Source organism: Dermochelys coriacea, chromosome 5 (assembly GCF_009764565.3).
Source record: "Dermochelys coriacea isolate rDerCor1 chromosome 5, rDerCor1.pri.v4, whole genome shotgun sequence".
Classification (NCBI taxonomy): Eukaryota; Metazoa; Chordata; order Testudines; family Dermochelyidae; genus Dermochelys; species Dermochelys coriacea.
The window spans coordinates 50550375-50564041 of NC_050072.1; the positions used below are offsets into that span (position 1 = coordinate 50550375).

The following is a 13667-nucleotide window of genomic DNA, read 5'->3' on the forward strand; positions in this document are numbered from 1 at the left end:
GCTTTTGTTAACTTGAGTTCTTTTGTTCCAGCAGCAGCCACTTGTTCACAGTAAGATTGAAAAACGAGAAGCCAATCAATCATCGCAAATGTTGAACCACAGCGAGTCACAGTATCCAATGATTCAGTTATCTCATGTAGATCAAGTAGAACACTTCAAATACTTGGTTTGTAGTTTGACAACGACTTGTCAAATTTTTGCCAGAAATTTCTTGGCATGTTCTTTGTTCAGTCCATCCCAGATTGCCAACTGAAGAGTGTGAATACCACACCTTATCAATTGGACTTCTGAGTTGTCCTCATGAAGCCATGTTGGAAGTATGAGGCTAGAGTCATTAACCCATTGCGCAGCAGCATCCATGTTGAGTTTGATTTCATCTATTCTTTTAGTTCCTTCATCAGGCAAAATAGCTTCAGTTCTGTCCACATCCCTGTTCTCAGAAGTAGAAATGGTTTCATTGTCCTCGCTGAAATTTTTGACGGCACATGTCACCTTTGCTGCATTGTCAACGCAGATGCTCAGCACTTACATTTTACTGATCCCAAATTTTTCTAGAATAGCTTTTTCTTGACTTTTCACGTATGAAGAATTGTGACACCCTTCAGTGTCAATTATGTCCAAGGTTTTTACCACAGCTTTATCTTTTCCTTCTTTGCAGTACTGAGCATTGATTGAAGAAAATCTGTTTCCATGGGCTGCCGCATCCATTTTCAGGTAGCACAATTTTTGCTCCAAAGCTCTCTTGAGCTCTTCGCAACCAGACTCAGCTGTGCTGACAATTAAATGACGAACCGCATCGTGCCCCGTTGAAACGCCAAGCTGCCGACCCATTTTATCTGCAATTTTTTGGAATCCTTTGTTTTTTAGCCTGAAAGTAGTGAGCAGGGTTGAACTCAAGCAAACTATTTCCATCAGCCCTTCACGGAAAGTATTGGCATCCCTGGTGACTGTAACCTTTGAGGACTTCAAATATGAGTCAAGTTTTGTTTGCTCAAATTTTGGGTTTCTTTTCAGATGAAGCTCTGCAAAAAATCTTTTCTCCAGGAGTTTTCAAAGAGCCAGATGAACGTCGTTTAGCCACGTCAGCTTTCTGTTTTGCCTCATCTTCCTGGTCCTTTTTTGTAACCAGAGCCCCGCATAGTTTTCAGGATGATTACATTTTACATGCTGCCAAAGGTTGAAACTTTTCATAGCACTTGCTTCACTTGTCTTGAAGCTACATGGTTTGAGCTCGCCATTCACTTCCCTTTCCACCTTGAACGTTGCCGATTTCTTCTTTGCTTTTCCCCAAAACCCAAACTTGGGCTTTTCAAATTCAAAAGTAAAGATGTCATTGAGATTCTTTTCCATAAATCGGCTATCAATCATGGGGGGCAGATCTGATTTTTTGTTGTTGAAGGCATGGCCAAATCTTCTTGTGCTACTACTGCATCCAAATGTTCTTGTTATGATCTTCGAAAAGCAATGAACAAAAACATTACATTTTTTTTTAATAATGTACCCACTTGTGATATCTTAACCACTTAAGGTACTTTGAATTTATTTTGGATTTTCGACAAAAGCGATCACATTTTCTTTTAAACAAAATTATTATTAAAGTATATTTTAATATTTTAACATATTTACACTTTTAATGAAGTAAGAAGTATTTTAATATACATAATTAAGTTAGTTTTTCTTATGAAATTTTGCGGTAAAAATATTCAAAATATTTTCCAAGTTTTTAATTAATATCTCCAAAACGCTTTTATATAGATATATCAATGAAATTTGGTATGTGCCTTAGCTTTAGTACGTGTTATCACTGTTCTACAACATTAATTGTTGGGAAATAACGAGGCTACACGTTACATGGTTAAAAATAAACTTTAACGGGAAAGCGGATTCAAATTGCAAGCACAGTCCTTTTAGTAAAGAGAGCAAATTTTCGGAAATATGTTTTTCCTTCATCAGCCTGAATAGATTATACAACAGGTTCTCTCTTGTATAATCTATTCAGGCTGATGAAGCAAAAACATATTTCTGAAAATTTGCTCTCTTTACTAAAAGGACTGTGCTTGCAATTTGAATCCGCTTTCCCGTTAAAGTTTATTTCCAAAGTTCTATCATACAACACCATTCAAATAAAATTATTTTAACTACAGGCGTCGTGAAGTGGTGGGACCGGGCCAATTTTATTTAATATTTTTTAAATCTTCGACTATTTAACAGATGCGCCTCTGGAATATGATTTAATGCTAAAACATGCATTAAAATGGTACTCTTAAGTTATTTTGTACAATTAACAGTTTCCGAGAAAACTCTTTAAAAAATTTTAATCTGCTTAGATACTCAGAATGATACAAACAATTTTACTTATTTTTCAACTTTGGAACCATAAATTTTAAACGTAATAATAAATAATAACCAAAAATTAACAACTTATTATGGTACATAATATTACCGCTCATAGCCAGGCACAGTTGACGACAAGTCTTCCTTGAAATATGAAATAAAAATTACCATAGTTCGGGACGCCTATGGTTTAAATAATTTTGGATAATGTAATATGGTAGCACATACTAACGCTAAGACACAGACAATTTCATTACTTTATATTAAAGCATTTTTGAGATATCAATCAGAAATTAACTTTTCATCACTTTGAAAGGACTGTAGATCCCTTAGGAAGAATTTTAGGACACTTGTTCACAGAAATGTTTTTTCTTAAAAATGACCTAAGTATTCACCCCCAAAGGTGTGTTGGACATTTTCCAATCATCTGGATATATCACAAAACCCACTCCCAATTTATGCAAAAATGTTTACTGTATATTTATATGCCTGCTGCATGCGACTTTTTCAGTAAATTTAAAATTACAAGCAACATTACCAAAAGACCATTAAACAGATGACATAAAATAAGTCCGCCAGAGTGATACGGGAGCATTTACAAATGAACAAATGTACTGGTAACAGGAGCCCGTGTGAGACATGAGCTTAAGTGGTTAATATCTCTTGCAATATCTTAATATATCAATAAACAAAAACATTTTTTTTGCAATAAACCTGTTTGTGATATGTTAAATGTTGCGTCTTGCATCACACTTTTCCGTAATCACAGCACTCAGCACGTCTCGTTGATCAACCCTTACAAAAGTAGTATCAACACATACTAACCTATCTAACTAATCTACACAAGTACGTAATGGCCTAACCTTGGCACAAGGGTGGGAGCAGTCTGCAGTGTTGCCGGATGTCTGATAATTATCTGATTCTTTAATAAAACATATCTATATATTAAATCTTGATTTCGGCCAAAATGAGAATAACTAACATATTACGTAAAGTGGTAAAGTAGATGTTAATATCAATTGTTATACAATCTGAAACTTTTTGGCACCTTTAGGACTTTCTTGCTAAATATCATTCATTTTGGATTGAAAATGAAAAAAAAACTTGAGCAGTCAAGATTTTCTGTGCTCCGGCTCCGCTCCAGTTCCAGGCTAAAATCTGCAGCTCCACTGCTCCGCACTCCAGCTCCGGGCTCCGGTCCAAAGCCCTGCTTTGATCATATCCTGGGACAGGAAGGTTTTGCATTGAGAGCAGTGTTTAGTAGGCTCATATATTCTCCAATTGTGTGCTGAGAAAAAGTTGTCCCTTTAAGTACACCTCTACCCTGATAGAACGCAGTCCTCAGGAGACAAAAAAATCTCACCACGTTATAGGTGAGACCGCATTATATCGAACATGCTTTGCCCTCCCCCCCGTTCCTTGTTCCCTGACCACCCCCTCCAGAGACCCCGTTCCTAATCACCCCCAGGACCCCACCCCCTACCCAACCCCCCCGCTCCCTGTCCCCTGACTGCTCCAACCCCTATCCACACCACCCACCCCGACAGGCACTCATCAGCAGCGGCAGGAAGCGGAGCAACACGGCCCCAGCCCACTCCACTCCACCCCACCACCTCCCAGCCACGGCGCTCCGCTTCCCACTGCTGGTGAGTGCGGGGAGGTTGGAGAAAGGACTCACTCTAGAAGAGGCAAAGATACACTTGCTCCCAGAGTGATCTTTGACATTTTCATGGACCAGATACAGATTCAGGATGAGTCAGTACCCTCATCTTTTGTTGATTGGGAAGTATCTGGAATAAAATGATTGTCATGCTGTCTGGAGTGGCTAACCACTGTGAGTGCCTATCTCAGGGCAGACTTTCAGAAAATAAGGGCAGACACCCCAAACTGGTGGTATATTCTATAATTAGATTTCACCAAGTCAGTAATAAATGTGAACTCGTGGATCATTATACCAGTCTTGCCATGGAGTCACAGACAGTCCCCTTAGCCTCTCCAGTCTATCCAGAAACCCAAACAAACTTGTGATAAAAGATTATTAAAACCAAAACACACATCAGTTTTCTCCCAGTCCCAAGAGACCAGTCACTCACCCCAGATCAATTGGTACTCCAGACCTTACACAAAATGCAACGCTGGCAGCCAATTCTATAGTAAACTAAGTATAAGTTATTAGCTACAAAAAAAAGAAAAAAATTATTGAGAGGTGAAAGCAGATAAAATATAACAACCGGTAAATCAGAGTTTGTAACTTCAAATGTTTCAGAGTAGCAGCCGTGTTAGTCTGTATTCGCAAAAAGAAAAGGAGTACCGGTGGCACCTTAGAGACTAACAAATTTATTAGAGCATAAGCTTTCGTGAGTTACAGCTCACTTCATCGGATGCATTTGGTGGAAAAAACAGAGGAGAGATTTATATACACACACACAGAGAACATGAAACAATGGGTTTATCATACACACTGTAAGGAGAGTGATCACTTAAGATAAGCCATCACCAGCAGCAGGGGGGGGAAAGGAGGAAAACCTTTCATGGTGACAAGCAAGGTAGGCTAATTCCAGCAGTTAACAAGAATATCAGAGGAACAGTGGGGGGTGGGGTGGGAGGGAGAAATACCAGGGGGAAATATGAAGTGAGCTGTAGCTCACGAAAGCTTATGCTCTAATAAATTTGTTAGTCTCTAAGGTGCCACAAGTACTCCTTTTCTTTTTGAGAATACAGACTAACACGGCTGCTACTCTGAAACCAGGGGGAAATAGTTTTACTTTGTGTAATGACTCATCCATTCCCAGTCTCTATTCAAGCCTAAGTTAATTGTATCCAGTTTGCAAATTAATTCCAATTCAGCAGTCTCTCGTTGGAGTCTGTTTTTGAAGCTTTTTTGTTGAAGTATAGCCACTCTTAGGTCTGTGATCGAGTGACCAGAGAGATTGAAGTGTTCTCCAACTGGTTTTTGAATGTTATAATTCTTGACGTCTGATTTGTGTCCATTCATTCTTTTACGTAGAGACTGTCCAGTTTGGCCAATGTACATGGCAGAGGGGCATTGCTGGCACATGATGGCATATATCACATTGGTAGATGCGCAGGTGAACGAGCCTCTGATAGTGTGGCTGATGTGATTAGGCCCTATGATGGTATCCCCTGAATAGATATGTGGACAGAGTTGGCAACGGGCTTTGTTGCAAGGATAGGTTCCTGGGTTAGTGGTTCTGCTGTGTGGTGTGTGGTTGCTGGTGAGTATTTGCTTCAGATTGGGGGGCTGTCTGGACTGGACTGAAGTCTGTTACTTCTCACCTCTATATATTTATTTATTTTAAAACATTTTTGCTATTAACAAGCATGTTATCCCTGGAGACACAAATCCACAGTTTGAGAACTGCAAAACTAGGCAGCTCTGATGGTATCTTCTAGACCGACTGCTGAGTCCCATTGGGTAGTGTGACAGGGTCAGGCCAGATGGCTACAGGAGAGTGATAGAAGGCAGATATGTTAGCCCCAGGTTAATTAGGTCCCTTTTCCCTGGGTAAGGTAACAGGGAAGGTTCCAGAACAATCAGGAACCTTCTGGAAACAATTAAGACAGACAGGATGATTAGAACACCTGCAGCCAATCAAGAAGCTGCTAGAATCAATTAAGGCAAGCTAATCAGGGCACCTGGGTTTAAAAAGGAGCTCACTTCAGTTTGTGGTGTGCGTGTGAGGAGCTGGGAGCAAGAGGCACTAGGAGCTGAGAGTGAGAACGTGGACTGTTGGAGGACTGAGGAGTACAAGCATTATCAGACACCAGGAGGAAGGTCCTATGGTGAGGATAAAGAAGGGGTTGGGAGGAGGCTATGGGGAAGTAGCCCAGGGAGTTGTAGCTGTTGCACAGCTGTTCCAGGAGGCACTCTCGACAGCTGCATTCCACAGGGCCCTGAGCTGTAACCTGGAGTAGAGGGTAGGCCTGGGTTCCCCCCAAACCTCCCAGCTCCTAGTCAGACACAGGAGAAGTTGACCTGGACTGTGGGTTCATGAAAACGGCCAAACTGAGGGCTGCCGTAAATCTCTGAGGCGAACAAATCCGCCAATAAGTGCAAGACCCACCAAGGTAGAGGAGAAACTGTGTCACAGTAGATAGAAACCTAAATAATCTATACAGTACCCTGCAGAACCCCATAAAAGTGGGTCCCTAATTCATGAACTACTGGAACTCATTTACAAAACTTTTCTTAAACATTACAAGACTATACTGTCTCATACTATAGAAATTAGAATAATTCCTATTTCATGATGAGATATGTTTGAGCTATAATGTATCTTAAATTAAAACGATCTTTAGATTGGATTTTTTTAATTTAAATGGGATTGTTTTGATAAAATGCTTTTTGAGGAAAAAAGCAATTTTTTTATTTAAAAAAAATTGATTTTTTATCCCCCCCGGGTCTTTGTCAGGAGCAACTGGATTTCCTGCAGCACCAAGTCTTAACACCAAGGAATAGGAATGGGGAAAGGGTGTAATGTGAAAAGTTTTCAAAACCAAAACCAAAACCCAACCTTGATCTTGTAGCCTCAAAACAAACATTCAGGACTCAGTGACCAAGGGCCATAGAATAAAAGGTCTGACGGAAAGATCCTGACAGAGTGATGGTTAATGGCAAACCAGCAAAACTTTTTGAAGCCTTTCAAAACCCGTTGGACTTTGTTGTTTATTGAAAGAGAATTTAGGCCTTGTCAGTTCGTGGTGGCCTTGAGGCTAAACACCCAGTGCATGGAGTTGCTGATCTCTATTAAAAACAGCCACTGGCTCAGGAGGACTCTAAGCTGCTGCGGTCTGAATGATGAGTGTCTGAGTGCCTTTCCTAAAGAGACAGTGTACTGTTTGAGATTTCCTCAGCAGCCAGCTCACACCTGTCTCTCTCTCCCCCGCCCCGATTCCCCCTGCACCCCATCTCCGCAGGGAAGGGGAGACAACAGGGCTCAGGAGAGCTTTCATTGACTGTTTTAAAGAGATAGTGCATGACTTTCCCCAGCAGCCAGCACACACACACACACACACACACAGTTTGTGTCTCACTCACCTCCCAACACATTTGTATTGTTGTTACTTTTGGGTACTTCTTGCAATGCACATATATTCTCTGTAATTTTATTCTTTCAAAGTGTTATTTTAGTGTTTTGACTGGTCTATGCATTTCATAATTTTTATTTATCTTACACTTAAATTTAATTCTTTGAGTAGTGAGTTCTAAAATGCCTAACCTGTCCTGGCTGGAGTAATTATCCCTATGGTAACTTTAAAAAAAAAATCTAGGTTTTTTGTTTCTACTTGTGAAGCACATAGGCACGTACCTCAGTGCACATAACAAAATGTATTTCGTACATGGATGGAAAAAATTAGAGGAAACATTGGAAGCAACCATAAGATATGGTGAGGAAGATTTCTTCACCTTTAATTTAGGGTGTGTACTCTTTGTGACTCATTTTGGCAATTTGGGGGTTGTGTTGGATCAGATTCCTCAGCTGCTGTGAAACTATTCTAATAGCAGCAACGTCTGGGAACTTAGTATGCAACAGTGAATGTTTCTCTCACTCTGGTAATTCAGCCAGTACTTTTTCCTTGTGCTTCATGAAATAATCTACCCTTGGAACAGCTGGCAGATGGCTAAATGTTTGCAGTAGTTAGCTACCTTACAAGACTTAGGCTGAAGGGTCTTCTTAGAAATTACATTAGATGTCATTGCAGTAGATGAAAAGATTAACGGCCTAATCCTACAAGAATTCTCATTAATTCCAATGCAAGCTCTGTATGCAGAAGAGTTGTAGCACCTGGACATGAGCAAGTCTGAGATAGATGTATGGATATAAAATGAATCACCAATGATTTCCAAACTGATTAAACTGCAATGTATCTATATTTCCTACCGTTTTAATTGGATAACATGCTCTTCACCCCTTGTCCTGAACAGCTGAATAAGACTGTTGTACATACTTAAATAGCTGCCACATTTCACAGGTGATTTCATTGCAATGGTGTATGTGACATGATGCCTGTATTTGAGGAAAGTTTTGAGATCCCCTGAAAAAAGGATATCCTGCTATATATATATTTTTAAATGTTATCAGTGGCTGCCATTCAAGCATATTGTCTCTGCAGTGCCACTGCAAAATCGGACCCCAAAATTCCCTCTTCCATTTCCAAGAATCCTAGGGAGGACTCCACTCCCACACCAGCATCAATTTCCGACTCCATGATCAACTTCAACAATGGAATCCTACACATGACCATACACAAGAAACCCACAGATCACTACACTTACCTTCACGGATCCAGTAACCACCCCAAATACAACCAGGCTTACAGATACCACAGAAAGAAAAGGAGTACTTGTGGCACCTTAGAGACTAACAAATTTATTTGAGCATAAGAGTTTGTGAGCTACAGCTCACTTCACCGTAGCTCATGAAAGCTTATGCTCAAATAAATTTCTTAGTCTCTAATGTGCCACAAGTACTCCTTTTCTTTTTGTGAATACAGATTAACTCTGAAAGATACCACAGAATATACTCTGAAAAGAAAATCCAGGATATACATCTTAACATACTTTAAAAAGTCTTCACCAAATAAGGACACTCCAGAGAAGTAGGTTTCAGAACAGCAGCCGTGTTAGTCTGTATTCGCAGAAGGTGCCACAAGTACTCTTTTTTTTTTTTCCCCCAGAGAAGTAGATCACATCATGGAATGGACCACCCAAATATCCCAGGGTAACCTGCTTCAATATAGGGTGGGAAGCACCAGGCACACAGTTCTAGTTGTCACATACCTCCCCACACTGGAAAATATAAAGTGTATCATCAAGCAATTAAAACCTCTATCCAAAAGGAACCACATCCTGAGAGAAATCTTTCTCCAACCCCCTCTTCTAGCCTTCAAACAATGCCCCCACCTCACCAAGCTCATCATCACAAACACACAGATGAGGGCACACCAACTCAAAGCAACACCAGATCCTGTCATAACAGATGCAAAACCTGCAAACATATCTCTATTGCCATGATGATCAATAGGGTCCATAACACACCTTTCAAGATCCAGGGGTACTACACATACATAGCACAACATTTGGTATACCTCATTCAGTGTGCTAAATGACCTAACAACAACTATGTGGGTGAAACAAGGCAATTACCACGCTCCGAAATGAACTTACTTCTTTCTGAAAATACAAAAATACCCATGAGCAAACACTTTTCACAAAATGATCACTCCACATTTGACCTCTCAATCCTGCAGAACACCTTCAAAAGACAAGCCCAGGAGCTTAAATTCATAACTTTGCTAGAAACTAAAATTCATGAACTCAGTAAAAAAAAACATTGGATTTATGGCTCATTACAACAATCTGTAATCTACTAACCCTCCTTTGTCCTACGACTGCAGAGGTGTTGTTAACTGCCCATTTCACACTGAATGGTCTTTTCCAAGATGTCATAACTCCTTATGCTTAGTAATCTGTTCCATCTTGAAGCTAGCTGTGACACTCTGAGTACCTTTCCCAAGAAGATCTCTATATAAACTCAAAAGCTTTTCTGTTTCACCAACTGATGTTGGTCCAATAAAAAGATTATCTCACCCACTTTGTCTCCATACAAATGAGGAAGGACAATGAGGGCTGTACATCTGTGGAAAAATATAGTCAAAAGAACAAGTAATATTTTTTTCACCTTTGAGAAATTTCTCAGCAACCCTGAAAAAATAAGAAAAATGCTTAACCAGTCATATCCTCGCACCCCCCACCCCGATAACCTCATCGACACCCCCTTCAGGGTGCCGAGCAGTTTGAAAACCATCAGTTTGGTCCAAGTGTTCTCCAACTATAAATTTTGAGTCAACATCTAAAAAAAGAGATCCTTTTATGGCCCATGATCCCTTCCCAACATCTCAATCTCTGCTAGTCTGCACTTGAAATATTTTATTCTGCAGATGACAGTCTGGGAACCACAATTCTAGTCAAATTAATACCACATGGAATATGTACCAGTTATTTAAGTCCTGAACAACACTTATTCACTGAACATATTCTTTTTTCTTCCTCAACTCCCGAACTTCAGCTACTCAGTACCTAGCTTCTTCATAAAACATTTTAATAAGTTTGGACGGAGTTTCCAGTGGGCCTCTTCTAGAAAAGTAGCAAGATAACATCCAGTCATTATTTAGAGTAAGGGAGCAATTGTTACTCTACTGCATCAGTATCAAAACACATTAAGTGACAAATTACAATTTTTTTTTTACAATGGGAATACTTTTCATAAGCATTTTATTTCACTGATATTTCTGCTTTAAGTCAGCATACATTGTCTATAACAGTAGGTACCCATTGTTCTGTAACAACATCCTAATTAGGAGTGTTGAGTCAAGTGATTTGAATGCTTGGAACGCTATCTCATAACAATGAATTCAAAAATCATTTATAATCTACATTTTTACCCTACAACAACAAAAACCTGTATGAAACTTGTTTTAAAGCAATATATCCTTTTTTTCTGTTACTGTACTGCATTTTAAAATATTCCCATAGAATACAAACACTAAAAAATATCTACTTTTCACTTTTTCCTCCCTTCAAAAAAAAAAAAAACAACCATGCCCTCTGTTCAAATTCTAAATGTTGCCATTTTTAATGGTAACCTATTATTTAAAAAGTTTCTTAATCTTCACCACTGAAAAGAAAACAATATATTTTAAATACATTTGTTTTGTTTACATCAGTACATTACTGAATCATTTTCTCAAAAAAGTCCTTAAAAGTAGCAGCCTAGTGTACTGGAGACAGAATTACATAAATAGGGTGTTTACATGCGTCACTGCCCTATTCTGAATGGAATCAGACCAGACCATCAGATTTCTGGAGTATTCCCTAATGACTACCAAGAGGATAAGCATTTAAGCCAGTGGAGGCCCATTTAAGGCACAAGATCGATGGTTTAGTTTCCCATTGGCATATGTGCAGTTTCGACTGGTGTACATTCCAACACCAGAGATGTATGGATTCATTACAAAACTATGATTTCATTTTCTACCCCAAACATTCCTTTCTCTGAAAGTCTCATCCTTTTCCTTCTAAAGGAATCCTGAACTGTACATTTTGAGACTTTTTTCTCCAGATTTCAATTCCACTTTGGATTCGCATCAAACCATGTTGATCATTTGTAATCACAGTACTATGAACATCTAATTCACAACTTTGTGGATTGAATTTGGATCTCTCTGCTACATAAACGTTTATTCTAAAATCTTGGAACATACTCCGGTTCGGCAAGGGCACACAACAAGTGAGCTTCAAGAACTGCAATCACTTAAAATAGTTACTGAAGAATGTAGTCTAAATATATTTCCCCTTCACGGCCAGCCTCCTTTCTCTAAAATAATAAATGAAGAGTTGTAACGAAAAAAAAAGTAACCAAATGTTATGTAATAAATATCCCTAGCTCTTATATTGTGCTTTCCATCATTCAATCTCAAAGTGCTTTCGAAAATTATCCTTGTTTTACACATGGGGAAACAAGAAGGTAAAGTCACTTCCCAAGGTCACCCAGCAAGCCAGTGGCCAAGCGGGGAATAGAAGAACTCAGTTCTCCCAAGTCCTAGTTCAGTGTTCTATCCACTAGGTAAAACGTGAAGTAGTCGGTAAAGGTACACAGAGGTGGTGTGTTATATGTTTAAATTATACCTTTGTTGGATAGATGTTGTAAATCCAAGTGCACCGGATTATTTTTTCCCTGTTATTGTCTGAACTATAAAAATGTTGAGCATTTACATATTTTAATACATTTGGAATTGTAGGGTCTACATTCTGTCTTCTCTGAAACGAGGAAAGAATGATATTGAACAATGAATTGATCTGAAATGTTGATGGGGATAGACTAAGCTTTAAACATTAAAAATGCGCTAAACTACATTTTATTTGACTGTACTATAGACAATAATATACCTTTGGTTTGAGATTTTATAGATACGCAATATTTTCTGACATGTGAAAAATGTTTCATTCAAAATTAAAGACATGATCAACTTGTTGGTATTTTAATTAAGTAATTAAGACTTTTAAAAAGTTTTGATTAAGAACCCTTTGAATACCACAAGCAGTTTATTTTTTTAGATTCCTTGAATAAAACAAAAAAAAGAAGGGAGGAGTGCTACTGCCCTACTGATGTCTTTAAGGGTCTTCCAAGGAGAGGAGAATAATGGTGTTGCTCTCAGGTCTACCCACATATGCTCAGTAACATTCATTCTCTCCTGTCCCAGTGTGCACACACACCTGCTGTGCCTCATCATGCTATAGCTTCTAGGGAACACTCTCTTGGAGGATCCTGGGGAAGAATGTGCATATGAACTCCCCACAGAGTAATGCACGAGTGATATCGACTTGCCAGTGAGACAGAAAGCACAACTGGACATCAAAACAGTTAAAGGGCCTACCTCAGTTACAATAATTTTATGCTTCTTGGTTAACAGTAGGAACTAAATTTTCAGATGTGTGATTTTATTTTTGTATCTGTTGTTAAAACACCAAAGGTTACCACAGTTTGTTCCTAGTGTTAACCAACTAACACCAAACATTACCAAGCATCCTTTTAAATGCTATTTACAAAGCTACAGAAATTTTTCATATGTAGTTAAACATACATTCCCCTCCAATGCTGTAGTATTGTTCAGAATTTTTACATTGGATTTAATAACATACAGTTTTAATAAAGTTGTTGAAATTAAGACTGCAAACAAAACATGTTTGCGGTTATTTCTTAAAATTTCCACTATATTTATAAAATTAGTTTACTGTAAATAAGGAGAACTATTATTCATATTTACAAAGCAGACAAATCTGAAAGTAACACTTTCCCTTCTGATGTTATCCTTGCTCAATTTTTAGCAAATACATCCTTTGAAACTATCTTGGTTCATTTGTAAACCTTTGTATATAAAAACATTAAGGCAACGACATCAGAGCTCTAGGAGCCCACAAGATTATATACACACCTATGGGCTTTACATTTAAAAGGGCCATATGTTTCTACAATAAAAACAGAGCCCTTCAAGTTACACATAAGACTTTTGACGATAAACACACTAAAACTTAAAATCTAAATTTGAATTAAGACCTATCAGTGTAGAAGGCTACTTTAAAAATTCTACACACCGGCTTAAGCTAGGTTTCAATGATTTGTAATTTTTCTCAGGAAAGGATTAATCCAGTTAAAACAAATCAAAATTCTTTACAATGCACATGTATCCATTATTCACAGTTCTGTAAGTAACTCAAATCAGTAAATTAAGACTACCGATTTCTCAAAACA

The 13667-nt window shown here is 38.5% G+C and overlaps 1 protein-coding gene across 8 annotated transcripts in view; it reads right to left on the bottom strand.

Moving 5' to 3' along the window:
* The window catches only part of FCHO2 (FCH and mu domain containing endocytic adaptor 2), a 263348-nt gene that overhangs the window by 248481 nt on the left and 1200 nt on the right, over window positions 1-13667 (bottom strand). For 6 of the 8 annotated variants that reach the window (XM_043514278.1, XM_043514274.1, XM_043514273.1 and 3 more), the window contains exon 2: window positions 9951-9993. The exons of the other annotated variants lie outside the window; for them this stretch is intronic. In XM_043514278.1, the coding sequence (XP_043370213.1) occupies window positions 9951-9993 (43 nt within the window). The remainder of the gene's footprint in view (window positions 1-9950; window positions 9994-13667) is intronic. 8 annotated transcript variants of the gene reach the window in all.